General features: G+C 34.7%; 2 protein-coding genes across 2 annotated transcripts; one reads left to right on the forward strand and one right to left on the reverse strand.

The window, feature by feature from the left end:
* Window positions 1-451: 451 nt before the first annotated feature.
* Window positions 452-3,018, reverse strand: LOC132034224 (serine/threonine-protein kinase-like protein CCR4). The gene has a single exon (XM_059424514.1). The coding sequence runs from the start codon at window positions 2,942-2,944 to the stop codon at window positions 623-625; it is 2,322 nt and encodes a 773-aa protein (XP_059280497.1). The 5' UTR covers window positions 2,945-3,018; the 3' UTR covers window positions 452-622.
* Window positions 3,019-18,813: 15,795 nt separating this feature from the next.
* On the forward strand, window positions 18,814-22,216 carry LOC132034996 (probable LRR receptor-like serine/threonine-protein kinase At3g47570). The gene is made up of 2 exons (XM_059425319.1): window positions 18,814-21,505; window positions 21,838-22,216. Exons 1-2 carry the CDS (start codon window positions 18,814-18,816, stop codon window positions 22,191-22,193), a joined length of 3,048 nt encoding a protein of 1,015 aa, XP_059281302.1. The 3' UTR covers window positions 22,194-22,216.
* Window positions 22,217-22,451: the final 235 nt, after the last annotated feature.

A 22,451-nucleotide genomic window follows, 5' to 3' on the forward strand; every position in this document is an offset into this window, starting at 1 on the left:
CAAAAAAGAGACCAAACTATAGTTGGTAAACTCTATTTTATTTGTCTTTCAATGTTTCCCTCTTTGACTATAGCTATTAATTGCCAACTCCGTCTTTGAAATTATAAAAAAATGAATAGAAAAATTCAAATGGAAGGAAAATTTGAATTAACCAGCTCTGTCATCCACATTTCTTAAGTCACTTTGTGGTAGTTATTAATTTAATTCCATATACTTTCTAATTTTTGCAGGCATTATTTGTACTCCCTCTATATTGAAATGTTTGATTTTTCTGTACTTCCCTGGATTCAAAGTAATGTAAACTTTGACTAGTATCTAAAATGTACTGTTTTACCATTTTGATTGAGGAAAATTACAACACATGTTTTAAGTGTAATTCTCAATATCAAAATTTCAGGTTAAAACATAAATTAATCTAATGCAGTTTAGTTTAAAGAATTGGTGAGATTGATTCACGATACGCGAAAAGTGGCACAAATAAAAGCTTAGTAGAGTAAACAACAATAAATTTAGAAAAGAAATGGTCTCCTACGTATCAGAAAATGGTTAAATACAACTAGGAAAACAAGAAAAAATGAGGGAAAATTTTGTAATTACAATATTATACACAAGCCAATGATGACTATGTGGATGAATCAGTGTTGGACCTAGAAAAATTTGGAGTGGCCAAACATGCTTGCAAGGCTCTTTCTAGGCTATTTACAATTTCTGTCATTTTTGGTCTATCTCTACCTTCTAATGCAGTACAATCAGCTGCAAGATAACCTACATATGACACTGCCTCAATCTCAAATGGTGTTGGTGGAGGTACTCTACGATCCAACACCCTATGAATCTCATCTTGTACTATGTATGGCACAACAAAATCAACCACATTTCTTGGTACACCATTCTCGTTCTTGTGAATTGCCTTGTACCCTGACAACAACTCTAGCATCATTACTCCGAAACTGTACACATCACTTTTCGTCGTCAATTGTTGCAGTCTGTAGTACTCGGGGTCCATGTAACCGACCGTACCCGCTGCACGCAAAGAAAGGTGTGTTTCATCTTCTTGTGGGCCCATTAGGGATAGTCCGAAGTCGGACACCTTGGTGTTCAAACTGGTGTCTAGCAATACGTTGGACGACTTGATGTCTCGGTGGATGACAGCTGGCACAGCGTACTCGTGGAGGTACTCGACCCCACGGGCCGCGTCCAATGCCACCTTGATTCGAGCAGTCCATGACGTTAGTGGTGAGGTTTCAAGCCTGTGGAGATGGTCATGGAGAGTGCCATTATTCATGTACTCAAAAATCAAGACACGTTCATTGCTATCTTCACAATAGCCTAATAGCCTAACAAGGTTTTTGTGATTGAGGCGAGATAAGAACTCTAACTCATTGAGGAATGCACTATCCTTGTCCTCTTGTCTATACTTTGTGCCACCAGCATAGGAAGATGATGCTGATGCTTCTGCCCTTTTTATGGCTACTTCGCGTCCGTCTTCTAACGTAGCACGATAAACAGAACCGAAACTTCCAGTCCCAACTTTGTGCTCATCCGAGAAATTATTCGTCGCTTGAAGCAACACTTGCAAGGAAAATTCTTCTAAGTGACCCCCATTTCCCATACTAAACAGTTGACTTAGTCTTTTTTCCAAGACTGGTGTCTGATGAGGACCCAATTGATCTTGAACTTGAGATGTCTGGATGCCTTGCTGGGGCGGTGTCCCCACCCCAGACTCATCAAGGCGGCCAGAGTCATGTACCCTGCATCCTCTAATCTTGCAATACTTGAGAAACAAGATAATAAGGACACTCAAAATCATTAAGGACCCAACACAACCTACCACTAGAAAGGCCACATTTCTCCTATTCCATAGATCACTTCTTCCAGTCGACTGAGATGGCGACGGAGGTGGTGAAGGACCCGACCCGTTAACAATTGGGGAACAATGTGAACATATCATTAGTCCTTGATCACAAAACCTAGCATAGTTAGGTAAAGGTGAACAAGGACATGTGTTACGTATACATGGTCCCGGAACTACTTCTACACCATTAAACACTGCTGGATTTGAATTGAAAATATCATTGCCCCAACAGAACAAGGAAAAATTTGATGTCAAAATGCCACAGAAAACATCCTGTTTCGCCACCAATCTTTCAAAAGACGTGTCACTCAAAGATGAAGGGAGACTAAAACCATTTTCTCCCCAACAAAAAACTGACCCATTACTCCTCAAAGCACAACTCCTGTTATCACCTAAAGCAAGTGATTTGAATTGGCCAACAGGTTTTTCTCCTACTATATTTCCCCAACAAGACAAGCTACCATTTTTGGAAATGGCACAAACATGTTGAGAACCAGCTGCAATTTCTGTATAATTCCCTGAGGGAATAGCATTAGCATCAGTGACATTTATGAAGCTACCTAGACATTGTATTTGACCAAATGGCTTCAAACCACAAACAAAATCTTGTCCAACAGCAAGATTTGAAGTGATGTTGCTATTGTTTGATGAATTAAATTCATGCCACTGCCAACATTGAAGATTACTGGTTCCGTTAACAATTCCACAAATGTGGGAATTCCCAGAATCAAGATTTGTCAACAATGGACCAACATAAATCCTTTTGTAAGTCAAGTTTGTACCATTGTTTGAGAATCTCCAACACACCATAATTGAAGTCTCAGATGAAGTCAAACCACAAAGGAAACCATTTCCACCAACAATACCAGTGAAGGAAATGGAAGGATTTAAAGGGATTTGAATTCCCTGAGGAAAGCTAGTACAATTGAGAGATGATTCCTGAGGAGATGATGAGTTGGAAATCAATGCACAAACCAGTGTTTGGTTAGATGTTTTTGAAATGGCAATGGTTGAAAGACAAGAAATGAGTGGAAAACAGAGGGACATGAAAAAAACTAAAGAAAAGAAAAGGTGAGTTTTTTGGGCCATAGAAATGGTGATGCTTTCATGGTGTTTTAGAGAAAGGAAAGAAGGAGTTTGTGAAAGATTTGAATAATGTTGTGGGCTTTAAGGATGTATTATGTATGGGGCTGGGAAGAAGAATCAAAGTAGTAAAAGCAAACGCGGCTTAGAAATGGCATATAGTGAGGACTGAGGACCAAAGACCAAGTCCCTCCATAGGAAATTTGGAAAATAAATGGGAAAAGGGCCCGCGTGATAGTGTTACAATTACAATAATAGTTTGATTTAGCTTTTAAAAATTCAACAACAAAGGTTCTGGTGGAGTGACAAGTACTCCTTCATCCTTAATCAAATTTCTCGAATTCGAGTCTCCCTAGGACGGATTCGCCTTTGTTAGGGAGCAGTTTTGCCCCCCAATTTGGGAGTCCCCGGCACGAATTCAAATTTAGTAAGACTTCAATGTGGATACCGGACTGGACGAGGAAGCTAAAATAACTTTCAAAATTCAATTTGTTATTTAATGTTATCACTAAAAAATTTACATTGCCAATCTATATAACCTAGGAGTCATTTGGTTTGAGAGATAAGGGATTACGATCCGAAATTAAATTCAAGATTAATTTATTCACGTTTGATTGGATTTTTGATTTCAAGATTAACAATTTCAGTATAAGTTATACCACAATTGTGGTATTATTTTTATCCCACTTTAAGGGTGGGATAATAATCACATAATACTAGAACAAAATGGCACATTTGCCCTTTCCCAAAGCTTTTCTCCCGAACTTTTTAAACAAATATAAGGTTAAAATTGGAAATATGAGTATCTCAAAATCTCTACTTTAAACTCAACACATGCTTTGTATTATACCCTGCACATCTCATTTTTAGCCAATAAACCAAACATCTATCAATAATCTCGTCAGTATTAGTTCTGACATTACAATCACATCATTATTAATCTTGAGATAATTTGTTCCCCAACCAACCCCCAAATCCACACTTGAATTAGAATGGAGCTTTTACCACTCGAATTCAATTCTTTCTTATTTTATCAAAGGGAGGGAGAGTAATAACCTCTGCCTCAAGGTTAAAAATAGAAATCAGTTAGGAAAAATTGGTCAATATAGCTTACTTTTCTTCTTTACTTTTCCAAGCATATAATTTTCAGTTGAGTTGACAGTGTCCTATATATTTGGTCTCTATTTGGTCCTGACTACACCTTGAATTGCAACATTATCCTCACTATATTAATTGCTACTATTCCTCAATTGCTGTTATGTAGTCCTTTATCGTTGAAAAATAATTAGTGTACTACCAGAAAGTTTATTTTGTTGATGATGTTGTTGCTTTTTTGTTATGTGGGATGATGGACCAGGGTAGATTCTGCTCCTCTTAATTATATTCTTTCCATTGAAAGGATAAATTTTGCAAAGCAATCTCTAATTCTGGTATGTATGTTTGTTGATATTTGGATGTAAAATTTGCAAAATAAAACTAACGATACTAAACTAACGACTACCAAAATTTGTGGGAAAACTGATTTGCATACATACCAATATTAGAGAGGTGCTTTTAAATATATATCATTTTTAAACTATGGTTAAGATACTTAATGGTTAAGATACTTTTCAAATTAAGTTAATTTAGGCCTTTAAAAATTACATAGGCCAAGTGTCACTCATCTAAGCATGTACTTGAGAAAATTGAGTAAGAATATAATGGAGCAGAACTTATCACACACTTGTTTGTACCACTTAAAATGAATAAATATATATAAGCTTTTATCTTTATTATCATGCACCTAAAAAATATTTTTCAAGGACAAGTAGTTGTTAAAAATTTACTTGCATTTGATGTGTATACTATGTTAATGCAGGTAAGTGATGTGTCTCTTTTATAATTGCATCTGTTACTTAACCATAATCATGTGACATGATTATAGTATATATTTTAGAGGGTATTATAATTGAGGTTTTTCATTGGTAAATACAATGATACAACAATTATATATAATAGATGGCAGTAGAGGTGTTCCAGGTGAAACCACCCACTAAAAGATAGGGGTAAAGAAGTCCTAATTGTTGTTGGTAATCCATTGTGCCATAGGATAGGTCCAATAACTATAAAGATTAACCTGATTTGAAGTAAATATCAAGCAAAAGTAAGTTTTTATTATCGGAATAGCCGGTAGGGAAGTCAGAGGATAAAGGAGACCATGAAAAGATGTTTGTTGCAATTGTTGTTCCTTTATTTTTCATTATTTAATTGTGTTTCTTTTACTTATTCTTTACACACTTTTCCCCTTTTTTTTTTTCACGAGTTCCATTTTCAAATATGTCGGTGCCTCATATAATGTAGACGGATTATGTTGTGATTTGTTGTCAAATCCAAAAAACTTATAAAAGCAAATGCAATAATTAAGGAAAAAGATGAATAATTGATAGAGTGACCACTAACCGACCGATTAATTTCGTAGTTATTAGTTACAACATATACGATACAAGCATGATACAGGAAAGGTTCTTATATTTATTTAAAAAAATAAATACAGACATAAGTAGTATTTTAAACACTACTATATATTAAGGATGTCCAAGCATATTTTTGCTGTTTATCAAATGGATATAGTTCAATATAAATCGTTAGACTAAAGTCTCATTGTCAACTCGAGAGTTTTCGTATGGATTATACCAATATTTTTATATAAGCTTTCGATTTTTTTATCACACATCTTAATTGGAGTTGCAATGGTTGTGGCAGAAATCTAGCATGAGCTGTTATATCATACTTCGGTTGGTTAAACAACATTTTTAAATTTTAGTGTAAATTCAAACATCAATCTCTTGGGAAGTTAATGCTGGAAGGGGAAAAAAAAAAAGTAATAAGTGAGAATTCTTATGACAAAATTGCATTTTTGGTACCTAATTTTATGGGTTGTAAATATTTGTCCTAATTTTTTGGAGTTGTGCATATAATGCGATAACTTTTATATTTTTGTGCAAAACTAGGATCTCATCCCGACGATATTAAGTTTTGCAAGGAAAATTTTCCAGCTATTAACCTTTTTCAAAGGCTTAAAGCTCGTTTTCATCCTTTGTTTTATTTAATAGAATCTACTCCTTCGTTCTCATATTAATTGTCAAGATTACTAAATATACTTGTCTTTTCCAAAAAAATCAAGATCAAATTAATTATTTTTTATCCTATTTTACTTTTAATATTAAGTGTTCTTGAAAATAACCAATATTAATTAGAGTACAATTTATTGGAGAGACATAAGGGTAAGATAGTAAATTACACTTTTTATATATGATTTCTGAAGGTGCATATAAAAGGAAATATGTGTCAACTAATATGGGACGGAGGGAGTACTAGTTAAGTCAAATCTTTAATAAACATGCAAATCCTTATAATATGATATGAAATTTTGATTTCTTAAACTTAACAAGATTTACGTTAAAAGATTTATTTCTCTATGGGGTTGTTTTATAGGTGTATAAAATAAAATTAGATATGTTCCGACGAACCAAAAGAAAAAAGAAAAAAAAAAAGTTTCCGTTCTAGTAATTCTGCTAATTAAGACAACATCAAATGCTTCATTAAGTGCCTATTGCTTATCAGACATAAAAGCTATTTCATCCATAAAAAATAAAATCACACAAGTCATACAAGAATGAGAACTTCTTTCTTGGTTCTCGACTATAAAATAAAGTACATTCAAGTATTTTTGAATTAGTTGAGATATAACTTCATTTTGCAAAAACAGAAAAACTTTATTGTAAATATTTATAAAATAGAATAATAAATTTAATATTATATTTACATGATTTGTATTTATATTAAAGGTATGGCGTTAATTGATGAGTTTTACTTGCACATGACATTTCATTCAAAACTTAACCAACCTTTTCAATTCCTATCTACCCTATATCAAATGCTTTTAGTAATTCAAAACCAACATATGGAAAAATTGGTTCATTTTAGAAAGTTGAAGTGCTTAGTTGTCCCAAAATAGTTGAAGCCTTGAAGGAGTAAATTACCATATAGAAATAATTGACAGCTTCATTTTATCCCTGAATGTTACCGATAAATCTAAAGTGTGATGCATATTAAAAATTAAATAAATGGAAAGCCTTAAAATATATGCAGAGAAATTTCTTCAAATTTCATTTTTTTTTCTCCTTATTACTACACTTGTACCTAGTTTGTCGAACCAAAAACAAAAAAAACTAGTTTGTGGCTGTAAAAAAATTTAGAGTGAACTACGTCACCTTGGAAAACATTTTCTGTATTGATTAATAGAATTTTTTTTCACATATTAGCTCCTTAAATTAGTAAAAGGGTTTGATTTCAAGAACATTTTCTGTTTAAATTAAAGTTACAATTTCAACCACAACCAAAAGAGAAATACTGCTGACTAGGAAGTTGTTAACTTTTTAGTTGTCACTTATAAATGAAAAAAAGTACTCTATTAAATAGTGAATAAATGAAGCATTAGGTGACCTAAGTTGTTGGACGTGAGAGATGTCCAAGTCCAACAAATACTAATACGTCAGTCGTTGATGAACCTAAATTCTCCTTTTTATTTTGATGCATTTTGTTTTCTATTTTCTTGTAGATGGTTAGTTCGATAGTTGTAACAGAGATAAAAAATACTGGGTGATTTCTTTTCATTTGTTCTAGTCTTGGTGATGCAGTTACTCCGGTCCCTCACTGTAGGGGAGGTATTGCAGTATCCATGAAATTAACCGACGTCTGATAAATTGGCCAACACCATTTGTTATTAAAAAAAAGGTTGTAAATATAGTCGATCACCTTGCAGCACAATGACACTACATTAGAGGTTTTTTCCTTCTTTCTAAAACTATGGGTATTAGGGGAAAGAAAGGGAAGAGAGAAGGAACAAGTTAAAATTGAAAGTAGGATTTTTTCTATGTTGCTAAGATTTTTAAAGCGTGAAAAAAAAACCTTTGATCACCTTTCTATATTTTTATGTTAATTTAATGTCGTATCATGCTACTCGAGCTAATTAGTACATTCCTTAAAGATGCAAAAAGCCCTTATCCAAAAGACAAAGCCAACAGAAAGACGATGTTCAGAAGTGATAGTTGGTTGATGTTGGGGATCAAAGTGTAATCTTTAAACTCATGCCCCTTTTGCCCTCCTTTTATTTATCTTTTCATGAAAAAGAAGGTAGCAATTGAGTACAAAAACCACCAAAAATTGTAGTGGAGTGATGAATAATCCTTCATTCTTAGATCTCGAACTCGAATCATGAGAATAAAGTTGCCTTTAATAGAAAGCGTAATACCCTCAAGATGGGACTTCCCGCTACGAATGTGAATTAATCCCAGTATCGGGAATCGGTTACGAAACCAAAGATAAAAATTGAGTTCTAGATATAGCATAATAATAATTGTCAAAAGATAAATAAAAAATATTAAAAATCGTAGTTAAAACAAAAAAAAGACCTTTTTAGTCTAAAATAATAAATTCTTCATAGTAACAATGAAACGGGGTTAATTGGTCAAAAGGATACTACTATCAATAATTAACGAGTTTTACATAACAAGTGAACTATATTTCTGAAACGCAATTAATGCTTGGCTAAGCATAAAACACCACTAGCATCATGAAAATTCAAATAGAAGAATCTGATTAGTCAGAGGAAACAAGTCAAGTAGTCCATTTTCAACCAATTGATATATTGACCAAGTTTATATTTTTTAGTTCTAACGTCTTTTTCTTCGAGCCAATTGATCGTCCAATTATTGCCTAAAATGAGTAAGTGATCGTTGCAAATATATAATACCCACCACGAGATGACATATTCCACAGGAAACAGTATAGGAGTAAGAATAATTATCTAGTGAGCCTAAATCTTGTTACTGTGCTGAATATGTTGTGAATTTTGCGTTTAAAGTAAAATAGTTATGAACTAAAGGTTGTATTCAAGGTTAAGAAGACACAAGGATTGATGATCACTTGGTTGTTTATTAATGGTCTTTATTTCCAATTACCAATTACTACTATTTTACATTAAGTAATGAGCTTATCCAAACCTATTGAGGTTTATTAAACCGCAATTAAATTACCAAATGGAAAGATTAATTATATATAGCTATCCCTAGCTTAATCCAATACATTGAGTTAAGCAATTCCTTGAATCGCCTAATTCCTTGTCAATTAGTTTATGCCTATCTTAATTCTACTTTTCCAAGTGAGTATCAAGATAAATAAGGCGTAAATAAGCAGAGGCGGGTCTAGGACTAAAACTCTATGAGTTTAACCTTTTAAGATTTTTAGCTTGAACCCATCGTATTTTAAAAGTTATGGGTTCATGTCTACTATTTATTGCAATTTTAATAAATTTTTACACATAAATTTATGTTTCGCGTCGAAAGTTAGGGGTTCAATTGAATCTCCACTTAGAATGGTACATCCGCCACTATAGATAAGTGTTGACCACTACTCATTACAATTTAAGCATGAAATTGATCAATTAATCGTATACAAGCAATAAGTAGTAAGCAAAACATAATCATATCATAGCTAAAGGGTTAGGATTGGTGAAAAAAAATTGAAACACAAATTAAGAACATGTATTGGAAAGCGCTTGGGACCCCCCTGAACTTGCAACTTTTTATACAGTGCACACCTAAACTATGCGGAGGATTAAAAACCCCCCTGAACTTGCAACTTTAAGTGTCCACACCCCCTTAAGTGTCCACACCCCTCAGCCGTGTAAACACGCGCTGTACACGGTGTAAAAAATGCTGATGTGGTTGTCCACGTAGATATCCACGTAGATAATTACAACCCGACCCAAGTTACCCATTTATTTTAACTTTAAACTAAACATTGGGATTTAAACCTCTTTATCTGTCAAAATTTCAACCCTCACCGATGGTTTGTCTCCCTCATATGTTCTCCCCCAAAAATCAGAGTTAGGGTTTACTTGTAAGTGAGCAATTTCTAAGTGATTCCGGTCTCTTTTAGGTTATTTTGTGATCTTCTTAGTGATTCCGATCCATTGCTGCTGTTGCTTCAATTGTTGCTTCGATTTTCAACATTTTGGCTGAAATTCTTACAAGGTAAGTGATTATCCACTGTTAAAATGTGTTTTGTGTTTGTTTTCATCGTGTTTAAGCATGTTTCTTTGTAGGGTTTTTGTTTACTATTCCGACTACTTTACGGTTCAGTCGTGGGTTTCATCTAGTGTTCCGATTAGGGTTTTGATTTGTAGGTTTCATCTAGTGTTCCGACTATGATGATAATAAGTTTGTGTTCTTATAAATTGATTGTATTGTGTTGAAATTTTCAATTTTGTGCATGCATGGCTGTTAGGGTTTTCTTGTAATTTCTTCCAAAAATTAGGGCATTTCTGTAAAGTCTTAATTATTAGATTATGTTTAGTATTGTTAAAAATTGGGGTTTTTTGTAAATAATTGATGCATAGTTGTATGTTTGTGTCTAATTGAACATTTGATGTGTGTTTGTAAACTAGTTATTTATTTATATGTTTATGTCTTAATTTTCTGGTTATTATTCATTGTTGATAGGTTGACGCATGGCTTCTAAGTATCTTAATTTAAGGTTCAAAGTTGGGGGTATGTTGGTTAGTGAGGTAGGGCCAATCTACATTGGGGGTAAAACTGAACATGTGTTCAATGTTGATGAAGATCACATGTCTATTCCTGAAATAGTAGATTATTGTAAGTCTTTTGGGGTAACTAAGTTAGGGAAAATATATGCAGTTCCATCTCAAGGGGGTGATTTGGTTGAATTGCAAAAAGACAGGGACATTTATGACATTGCACTCTTCTTACATAATGGGGACACAATAGACATTTATGTGTGTGATGCCTCAATTATGGAGGATGTGGGTCCCCTTTGGAGGTCAAAGTAGTCAAGTTACAAGTGTAGGTGGAAATTTAAGTCAAGTAGATGAGTCTTTTAATGCACCTGTGGCTAGCAACAGGGAATCTGATTCCCTTTTTGTTCCCTGTGGTGGTTCTCAAGATCTAGGGTTAAATCTTTCTTCTACTATTCCAAGTATTGAAAGGGTTGCTAATGAAGGGGTTGAAGATGGTTATTCTTCAATAGATTGGACAGATTCTGAAGAAGAAGAGGCTACACCAATTGTCCAAGAAAAAGATGCACCTACTTTTCTAGAAGAAGATGCACCAGCTGAAGATGAACAGAATGTAAACAATGATGATGATTCTGAGTCTGACCAGTCTGTTGATTATGGGTCAGACGTACATGAGGAGTTGAGGATTGCGAAGCAAGATCTGAGGAAGTTGAACAAAGAAAATAGGAGGAACAAGAAAAAGGAAAAGCCAAAAGGTTTTCTAGGTGAAGTTGGAGTGGACGAAGGGTATGATGATATTGATAAAGGTAAGAAAAACTTTAATGGTAAACTGACAGGAGATGAGCCATATTATGATAGTTCTGATTGTGAAAGTTTTGAATCTGATGTTGAATTATGTCCTGTTTCTGATGATGAACTTGAAGGAGGGGAGTTAAGTAGAAGAAAAAAGAGTAATAGAGTGGTCTATGATCCAACTTGTGAGGTTGTAATTTGGCAGTGTGGTTTGGTTTTTGAAAGTGTTAAAGAACTTAGAGAAGCAATAAAAAAATATGCAATAAAAAAAGGGGTTGAGTTAGAAAAGTTTGTGAATGAACCTACTAGAGTAAGGGTGAGGTGTAAAAGAAGTTGTCCATGGTTATTGTATGCTAGCAAAGAAGGGAGGAGTGAAAATTTCACAATCAAGACATATAACCCAAGGCACAAATGCACCAGAACCAACACAAATTTTCTCTGTAATTCTAAATTTTTATCCAAGTATTTGAAAGATAGGATTGTGTCACAGCCTAGTATCAAAGGGTGGGAAATTCAAGATTGGGTTAGAAAAGAGTTAGGTGTTTATGTTGGCAAGGCAGTGTGTTTAAAGACAAGGAAAATGGTGTTGCAAGAGGTAATGGGGGACCATGTGGCTGAATTTAACAGAATCTTAGACTACAGGGATGTATTGCTTCAAACAAATCCTGGCAGCACTTGTCTTGTTAAGTTGACACATACAGAAAATGGCATCAAACAATTTCTTTCTTTCTATATATGCTTTGATGCTATGAAAAAGGGATTCAGAGATGGGTGTAGGAAGTGTATAGGGCTGGATGGGTGCTTTTTGAAAGGGATTTGTAAAGGTCAGTTTCTTTGGTCGGTAGCTGTTGCAAAGGATGGAAACAATCAAATGTTTCCAATAGCATGGGCAGTAGTTGGTGTTGAGAACAAGGATACTTGGAGATGGTTCTTAATGATTTTGAGAGAGGATCTGAACTTAGGAGGAGGTTCCCAGCTTACTATTCTCAGTGACATGCAAAAGGTAACTCAAAACAATCAAATATTTCTTTCTTGTTTTTATTTTAGACTAACTCTAATAACAGTATTATGCTTTGTTTTGAAACTACAGGGACTTGTAGCTGCTGCTGAAGAAATATTACCTGAATGTGAGCACAGGATGTGTGCTACACATATCTTAGCAAATTGGTCACAAAACTGGAGAGGCATAGAGAGAAGGAAGAAATTCTGGGCTTGTGCTAGAGCAACATTTGAAGCAGATTTTAAGTATAAGCTTGATGGTCTAGCTAGGTTGGGTAGAGGTATTGTGGAGGACCTTATCAAGTACAACAAAGAGAGATGGTGCAAAGCATACTTCCAAACTTTCTCCAAATGTGACAGTGTGGATAATAACATGGCAGAAAGTTTCAATGCATGGATCTTGGGACCAAGGCACAAGACTATTGTTTCAATGTTGGAAGAAATCAGAATTAAGGTGATGAACAGGATTCCTAAGTCAAGAACATTTGCTGAAAGCTGGACGGAGGATGTATCTCCAATGGCAATGATGGTGTTCAATGTCAATGTAGAGAGATCAATGCAATGCAACATTGATTGGAATGGTGATGAAGGGTTTGAAGTGTTAGAAGGGTCATATAGGCATACTGTGAATTTGGGTCAACAAAAGTGTAGCTGCAGATCATGGGAATTGAAGGGGATCCCATGTGCTCATGCTATTGCAGCTATGAACCATTTGAATATGGATGCATCACAAGCAATTTCAAGCTGGTACAGAAAAGACAAATATTTGAAGGCTTATTCTAACTTCATTCAGCCAGTTCCAAACATGAAAATGTGGCCAGACAGTACCAATCCAATTGTTGAGCCACCTAAAGTGAGAAAGATGCCTGGTAGACCAACTAAGAACAGAAAAAAAAAGATTGGAGAAGTGAGAAAATCAGGGAAGTTGCCAAAGTATGGGATAACAATGACTTGTTCAATCTGCAGAAGAGCCAATCATAACAAAAGGGGTTGTCCAAAGAATCCTATGGCTAAGACAAAATCAAGAACCACACCACAGGTATACTTGCTTACATTGCTTACTATTTCTTATTGCTTAAATTGCTTCGTATACTTGCTTACATTGCTTAATCTGATTTGTACTATTCTAGTGTGCTGCACCCTCACAACAGTCCTCTAATGGAACTAAGAGAGGTAGAGGTCAATATGAAAGGGCAAGTAATAGCAGTAGAGGTGAAGGAACAAGTACTGGCACTAGAGGTAGAGGAACAGGTGCAAGAAGTGGTTACAAAAGGCCAAGGGTTGTGGGACAAGGTGTATTTGTTTCTGGAACTGGATATACTGCAATTAATGTAAGTGTCGTCTTCTTAAATTGTTAGCCTTGTGTTTTCAAAAGTGAGCCCAAAAAATAACCAAGTATTCTTTATGTTGCAGCAAGGTTTGCCAAGCAAAAGGAGGGTCAATACTGGTGTGAGGAGTTCTGCACATGTGACTGGTGATATTGGTTATCAACCAACCAAAGGGCTGAAGTGGAAAGGCAAACAAGCTGTAACTCAAAGAAAACTTCGAGTCCAAAGTGCTGTGCATCGCATTCAAACCAGATCAAAAGCTGCTGGGATTCAAACAAGGGCACAAGCCTAGGCTAAGTCACCCTCAAAAGTTGTTAAGGACAAAGTTCCCTCTAAGAGTGCAAATACAAGGGCAAAAGCTAAGGGAAAACCTCCTGCAAAAAAAGCTTCTTAGTTCATGTGTGGCTGCTGAATGTTACTTAAACTTCGACTAATGGTATTTTAGGTGTTTGTGGTTGTTGTTGAACAAAACTTAAACTTATGTGTTTTTTATGTTGTTGTGAATTTCTTGTTTTAAGTGGTTGTGTATGTAAATTGTTTTTGGTTGAAACAATTAAGCACTTTAGTGGTGTTATGTTTATGAAACAATTAGGCACTTTGGTCTTTGCTATGAAATGCATCTATTTATGTAGTAGCCAACGTGTAAATGTGTGTGTTTTACGAGTTTGATTTCTTTGTGAAATACAATGTTTGACGTACTGTTATTGGTAGTAATTCTCGCATAAAATACCAACTGATTCAAGACATGTTAGAAGTAGCACATATATTGCTTTAATCCGCAAAAACATACACTTACATCCGTCAAATATATTCCCGTCGTCTAACTTAACCAAAATTTACACAAAATGTTCCTTTAAGTCAGCCAAAATGTGCCCCCATCCGACATACTTAGACTTAGTCTTAAATCAACGGGAAATTAGGATAAAGTACATTATCACATTACATATCAAACTTAAGCACAAGACTATCTTCAATGTCCTTCTCCACTTCATTTCTTTGTTGTTGCTTGTTAGTCTTCTTCCACAACCCCGAAATCACAATATTTGCTTGAATTGGAAACTCCGGATCATACCACTTGAAATACTTACAAGGAGTTCGAAATAGGAATTTGCATTTGTATAAAAAACAACATAATCAATGTTAAGAAATTTAACTAATACAAATCGATTAAAAAGTATGAATATTACATACCCCATAATGCGTACATCCGAGAAATCTACGTCGGGATTGTCATCCGACCATGAAATTCTTGTATTTGGAGGACACCCACATGCACAAACAAGTCTAGTATTATAAATCATTGGTTCAAAGATTAATGGAAAGGAAGAAAATTGATGGCAAAAAGAGAAGAAATTTAATGGAGGAATTCTTGAAATTTCTAATATATAGTGGAGGAGAAGGGGTTGTGGTGTATAAATAGGAAGAGTAGAGAGAGAGACGTTGGGGAAGGAAAATATTAAAGGAAAATGGTTATTTTAAGTTTTTAACCGTTGGGGGGTCTGATGTGGACAAAAAATGACCCCCTCACGCGCCATTGGACATTTGAAGTCACTTTCTGTGCCATGTGGACACTTAAGGGGGACGCGACGCATAAAGTTGCAAGTTCAGGGGGGTTTTTAATCCTCCGCATAGTTTAGGTGTGCACTGTATAAAAAGTTGCAAGTTCAGGGGATCCCAAGCGCTTTTGCCTAATCTAAATATAGAAGCTAATTAAGGTACAACCGTATAAGATCAAACTCTAATGTTGGATCCTACAAAATGACATGATATTGTAAGAGAAAGATGAAAAATACATTGGTCACTTCCCATCTCATGAAATGCTAGACATTGTAAGAGAATGCTAAAAGCCACATTTGGTTTAGTACGTATTTCTTTACAATTATTGCATTATATAACCCCTTTCATAGGAGATTATTAAAAAATAATATCTCCATATGATTATACCTACACAGCTGCAGGGCAGAGCAAGCATAATATTCGGGGGTTCAGCTGAATCCAATAATTTTGGTCTAAACTCTGTATTTGTCTTGAAAAATTCATTGAATATGTATAAATTGTTAATTTAGAATCCAATCACTTAAAGAAATTAGAATCTCAAACCTACAAGCTTCGAATCCTGGTTTCGCCTCTGACATCTGGACACCATATTTATAAGAATGCCGTTCCTAATTCCACTAACTCTACATTTTAAATTAATTGAATTGTCAGAAGGCAGACAGTAAGCATGATAGATTTATATATCTAAAATAAACCTCATAGTCGCCAATATGCTATTTTTATGTGGGGTTGTTACGTTGAACATGTTTAACAAGTAGATGGTAGTCATATGGGAACATCATTACATCAGCGTATCATTCTGACCTTTAAACCGACATTCATCAAACAAATGTCAAACTTTATTAGCAGCCTATAATTTTTGTACTTACTCCACCAAAAATAAAAGGGGGCGTGGGGGTGGGGGTGTGATGCATGCAATATTCACAATTACTAGGGAAATATAGCTTTTGATTCTAGCTTTGAGACCTAATACTGGCTTATTTAATAAAAGGTTTTACTGTAACAATGAGATCTTCTCTTGAACTTATCGGTCAAAAATATTTCGTGGTTTGACAGGTGGTAGGAAGGATAAACACGGCCAAGAACTCTTATAGCCCAACCATAAATATATTCATTAACTATACAATTAATTCTTTAACTCATACATTTTTTTTAGTTGGTTTTCCACCCGATGTTCGGTACCCACATTAGAGTCCGATTAAATCTAAATTTTCTTTGAGAAGTCTCACATCGGGGGAAAGCACTCCCTAACAAAGACGACTCCGTACCCAGAAAGACTCGATCATGAAACCTCTTGTTAAGGATGACTTCAACTCATACATTATACAATATAAACAATATTTTCAAGAATAAATATATACATACATCTTATGTTAATATATTTCATAATTAAGAGCTTCAATATGTAACCCGTTAAAATTAGTAAACTACATTTAAAGAAATAATTTCAAATTTCACTTTGAAAAACTAAATCGGACTGTTACAGATTCCTCTTATATTAGCTATGAATTCCTTCATCTACAACAATAAATTGTGAATATAAAACAAAACATCAATGATCTATCATTAATACAATCAATCCCAAAACAATTAGAGAAGTAGCCAAGCAGGCAGAGAAAGAGTATCAACCACTCTGTAATAAAAAAGGGATTTAATGCTAATATTAGTAGCATTTTATGAGTTAGGCTAATATTGATGCTAATATTGATATTCTTTTGTTTAGGGCTGGAAAATTGGATAGTTTTCTCTTAAAAGAGAGTTTCTAGATTCAAATTTAACAATCTCCACATTTATTTATTTTTTGAAAAGGGAGAAAATTTCAAAGATTGCCAATCAATCATGTACAATATAATTTATTATATAATATATTTTCATCTTTTTACCATTCTAATTTGTATCACACAATCTTACACGTTTAACCTTCAACTTAGTAACATTTTCAAATTTGTTTCAATCTGATATGGTACTAATTAAATTTTAACAGCTCCGACAATCTTGAAAATGTCCGATTTGTTCGTGCCATTTTCTAAAGGATATTTTCTCCTTTATGTCTCAGTTTCAATAAAACGGCTAGTATGTTCATAAAATTTAATTGTTTTGTATACCCCTTCCTTTGGGAACTTCCCCTTTTTGCTCACTTGATGACTAAAACCCACAGTCTTCGAATTGGAGGTGAAGGATGCTTACCATCTGAGCAACTCCCTCTTGTTAATAAAATTCTTTTTATTACCTCTAGCATAAGACCTCAAAAATTTCACCCATGAATCACGTTAGTGGCAGCTTAATAGCATTGTTAAACTAGAGGGTTGCGTCTAAAAGTGGATAAAAGATGGGAAATTGACAAATTAGATACAATTAACTTAATTCTGAAGTCATAAAAATAGAGGGATGAAAAATCCAAAAAAAAAAAAAAAAAAAAAAGGTGAAACCGATAGGAAATGCAATATTCTACTACATGAAGTATCATTATGTTCTATGTCTAACAATATAGTGAATTATATCATATATAAAATACATCCTTTTCTTCTTCCACAATCAACATGGGTTCATACCAACTAAATAAAATACTAACAAATTACCGTCAAAGAATTGGTACACGTTAATAATTTAACTCAAAACAGAGAGAGAGAGGAAAAAGAAAAAAAAAGTAATACCAGACCATTGCCTTTGCATTATATCCCGTCAAACATTGAATTTTTTTATAAGTGAATAAATGAAAACAAAATATACACTCCGTCAATTATTTAACAATTCATGTTCATTAGATTTGACGAAAATAGTGAAATTTTTTAAACCATAAATATCAAGAAAGTCTCATCAACTCCTAAAATATGCAACACAAAAATTTGCACTAGACGCTAATTAAAAAGATATAAAAAAAAAATAGTGAAAATTACACCTAAAAAGATGCACCAGACTCTAGAAATAAATCAAAAATAGCAGAAACTACAAAAATTATACATCTGTATATGACTTCCCGCTAATTTTTTTTTTTTTTTTTTTTGTTCTTGTCAAATCTAATAGATAAAAGTTTAGTAAATATTTGACGGTGACTAAAAGTGTCAAATTTTGGCTTACTTAAAGGACTACCATTGTTCAGTGCACACTCTAGGGACACTTTCGAACCTACCCTCAAACATAACGGATCATTTTTGTCATTTTCTCGTTAGATATCTATAAATGTGAGTAACACAAAATCTTAGGTTCATTTCCTAGACTAAACAACCTTAAAAGTTGAATTGGCTCACGAATATGCTAATGTTTCAAACAATATCTGTTATTCTTATTTAACTAATCTAAAAGATGAGGTGCAGTGAATGAGGCTGCTCCTCTCTTGGTTAAGAGGTCTTCAAGACCTGGGTATGGAAAAATTCTTGGTAGGGAACGCTTCCTCCAGAAATGAGCCCTATGCGTCGTGAATTTGGATATAGTCGGACTGCAACGCGGATACCGGACACCCGGTGGAAACAAAAAAAACAAAAGACTATTTTAGTCTGTACTTACCTAAGCTAGTTGGACTTGATCATTATTCAGGAATGAAATCATAAGCACCGAATAAAATTTCTCTAAGAAACCTCTTACCTGAAGTATCTATTCATCTCACAGACTCATTAGCTGCTAGAATGGCTTCAATGCTTCCCTGTTTAGTTTGTTCCAATATCTTCCGATCTGTGGTTTTCATCTTTCTCTTTAGCTACTACATTTCAGTGTCCACTGCAAAACTTTCTGGCAATGAAACAGATTACTTAGCCTTGCTTACATTCAAGATTGCAATAATTTCTGATCCACTCAACATCACTGCTTCTTGGAATGAATCCATCCATTTTTGCAATTGGATTGGAATAACTTGTGGTAGAAAACACCAACGTGTCGTAAAAATCGACTTGCATTATAGTGAACTGGCAGGTTCATTGCCATCAGCAGTGGGTAATCTCAGTTTCCTGAGGGAACTTTTGCTTAACAACAATAGTTTCACAGGCCAAATACCTGATGAAATAGGCAAGTTGTCAAGACTTGACACATTGAACCTTGCAAACAATTCGTTTTCTTATGAAATACCAAAGAATATTTCGCGGTGCTTGAATCTTCATAGGATTCATTTGGGTGAAAATAAGCTAGTTGGTATGATTCCTATGGAGTTTCAGTTCTTGATTAAGCTTCAAAGGTTTTATGTTTTTCTCAATTCTTTAACTGGTGAGGTCCCATTTTATTTGGGCAATTTTTCTTCACTTAAAAGTCTCAGTCTAGGAGGAAATAATTTCCATGGAAGGATACCTGATGTTTTTAATGGGCTAAAAAATTTGGAGCTTCTTGAATTAGGACAGAATAATTTATCTGGAACCATCCCTTCATCAATATTCAACTTGTCATCTTTGCAGATGCTTCAGTTAGAATTCAATCAGCTTGAAGGGCAGTTTCCATCAGATATTGCATTCACTCTTCCAAGATTAGTGCGAGTCAATCTCGTGGACAATCGATTAACAGGGAGACTTCCTCCTTCAATATCAAATGCCACAAAGATTAAGTTTTTAGCTGTTGATAACAACAATCTCACTGGAAATGTTCCTTTTTTGGGAAGCCTCAATGATTTGTACTGGCTTGGACTATCTGTCAATCATTTTGGAAAAGGGAAGTTGGAGGACTTGAGTTTTATGTCTTCATTACAAAATTGTACCGCATTAAAATATTTGTTGCTTCAAAACAATAATTTTGGAGGAATCTTGCCAAGTTACATGGGAAATTTGTCCAACCTTTTGTGGTTTACAATAGGGGGGAATCTCATACAGGGAAAGATCCCAATGGACATTTATCTACTTACGAGCTTGAGGGTACTTGGTTATGAATATAACCGTCTCACGGGTAGTATTCCAGAGTCTTTGGGAAAACTTATTCAACTGAATGTGTTGTCCCTCAACAACAACCAATTCTCAGGGGTGATTCCATCTTCTCTAGGAAATTTGACAAGGTTGACTCAACTCAGCCTCGGATCAAATGCTTTAAATGGTACGTTACCGTCTAGTCTTGGACACTGCAAATTTTTATTGCATATGAATATTAGAAGAAACAATCTTAGAGGTCACATACCAAGTGAATATTTCAGGTCTCTGGAGGCACTTTTAGATTTAGACCTATCAAACAACCAGATAACAGGACCTCTTCCTATAGATATTAGCATGAAGAACTTGTATTACTTGAGTCTCTCACACAATAATTTATCTGGTGAAGTACCTAGCAATTTTGATAGATTGACTGGTTTGAGGGAGCTCTATCTTGATTACAATGTTCTTCAAGGAACTATCCCTCCATCCTTGAGTTCTTTGAAAAGTCTAGAATCACTTGATCTTTCACATAACAACTTTGTAGGGAAGATCCCAGAATTTTTCAGTAAACTCTCTTCTTTGAAATACCTGAATTTGTCTCACAATAATTTGGATGGTGAGATACCTATTGAAGGAGTTTTCTCAAACAAGAATCAAGTCTCAATTGATGGAAACAACAAGCTTTGCGGAGGTGTTCCAGAGTTCAAAATGCCAAAATGCACTCAAATATCCACATCAAGAAGATCACACGTCTCTCGTCCGTTGATACTTGCAACATCAATTCCAGGAGGAATAGTAGTACTAACAGCGGTGATGCTTCTTCTTTATTGGCTTATTAAGAGAAAGAAAAGTTCAATCTCATCAGAGAACTCGACGATGGATATTATCCTCAGAGTGACTTACAATACTCTCCACAAAGCAACGGATGGCTTCTCTACGACAAGTTTGGTGCGATCAGGAAAGTTTAGCTCGGTTTACAAAGGCATTCTGGATCAGAATGGAAAACTGGTTGCAATAAAAGTACTTAAACTTCAAGTTAGAGGAGCTTCCAAGACCTTTATAGCAGAGTGTGAAGCATTGAGGCAAATTAGACATAGAAACTTGGTGAGGCTTTTAACATCTTGTTCAAGCATTGATTACCAAGGCAATGATTTTAAGGCCCTGATTTATGAGTTCGTCGCCAATGGTAATTTGGACAACTGGTTGCACCAAAGTGTGGATCATGAGGAAAGTGAGGAACATAGAAGTTTAACCATGCTACAAAGACTCAATATTGTAATTGATGTGGCTTGTGCACTAGATTATCTTCATTATCATTGTGGATCACCATTGCTTCATTGTGATATCAAACCAAGTAATGTGCTTTTAGATGAAGATTTTGTGGCTCATTTAGGTGACTTTGGATTGGCAAAGTTCTTACCAGAGGCTAGAGATATGCTCTTCACTAGTCAAACCAGTTCTACTATAAAAGGGACCATTGGATATGTTCCACCGGGTAATTATTCTCTCTTCTTTTAACATTACAGGCGTCACCAACATTGCCTTAGAAGAACTACTATAACTACTCTACTACTAATATTACTTGAGGTCTATCCTACTAATACTACTTTGATTTGAAGTCTATCCTACTAATACTACTTTGATTTGAAGTCTTACGTGTTGATACTTGATATATTTAATTATTTTTAACGAAATACAGTGTCGTATGCTAATGGGAAATTTTCTGTTAAATATACAAAGAATTGAAGTACAAGTTTCTGCCGTCATGAATTCCCTAAATGCCCTGTTTTTGTACTTACCTAACTTGGAAATTTATGTCTGTTACAGAGTACGCTACGGGCAATATTATGTCAACTTACGGGGATGTGTATAGTTTTGGAATTTTAATACTGGAAACATTCACCAGCAAGAATCCTACGGATGATATTTTCGAGAATGATCTAAACCTCCATAATTTTGTTAAGTTGGGGATACCAGAAAAGGTAAGAGATGTTGTTGATGCTACACTGTTATGCAACAACGACAATAACAATAGTGCTGCAACAATTGAGTGCCTGATATCAGTTCTTCATATTGGAATTGCTTGTTCCAAGGAGCTGCCAAAAGAGCGCATGGATATTAAGGATGTTGTAAATGAACTACGATCCATTAATAATGCCTTTCTTCGAAACATCCACAGTTGAGAAGAAAGGTTTTATGTAGGAAAGTCAAGCTTGGTGTTCCTCATGAGTTTTGTTAAGAGTTTTTTTGTTCCTTTCTGATCTTTGTGAAAAATACATCCACCAAAATATAATACACAACACCCCGCGCCCCCACTCCCCCACCCCATAAGTTTAAGGGGATAAATAATACAAAAAATAAGTTTAAAGGGATAAAAAATACAAAAAATATGTTCAGGGAAGTTATGACTCTTGCATAATTTAGATATGTAGTTGACAATT

This window comes from Lycium ferocissimum, chromosome 10, assembly GCF_029784015.1.
Source record: "Lycium ferocissimum isolate CSIRO_LF1 chromosome 10, AGI_CSIRO_Lferr_CH_V1, whole genome shotgun sequence".
In the NCBI taxonomy this organism is placed as follows: Eukaryota; Viridiplantae; Streptophyta; class Magnoliopsida; order Solanales; family Solanaceae; genus Lycium; species Lycium ferocissimum.

What these genes read in the sequence shown, in the direction of transcription:
- LOC132034224 (XM_059424514.1), bottom strand. Translation starts at nt 2,944, where the DNA reads ATGGCCCAAAAAACTCACCTTTTCTTTTCTTTAGTTTTTTTCATGTCC.
- LOC132034996 (XM_059425319.1), top strand. Translation starts at nt 18,814, where the DNA reads ATGGCTTCAATGCTTCCCTGTTTAGTTTGTTCCAATATCTTCCGATCT. An exon ending in CATTGGATATGTTCCACCGG is followed by an intron (nt 21,506 to 21,837) that starts GTAATTATTCTC and finishes TGTCTGTTACAG; the next exon opens with AGTACGCTACGGGCAATATT.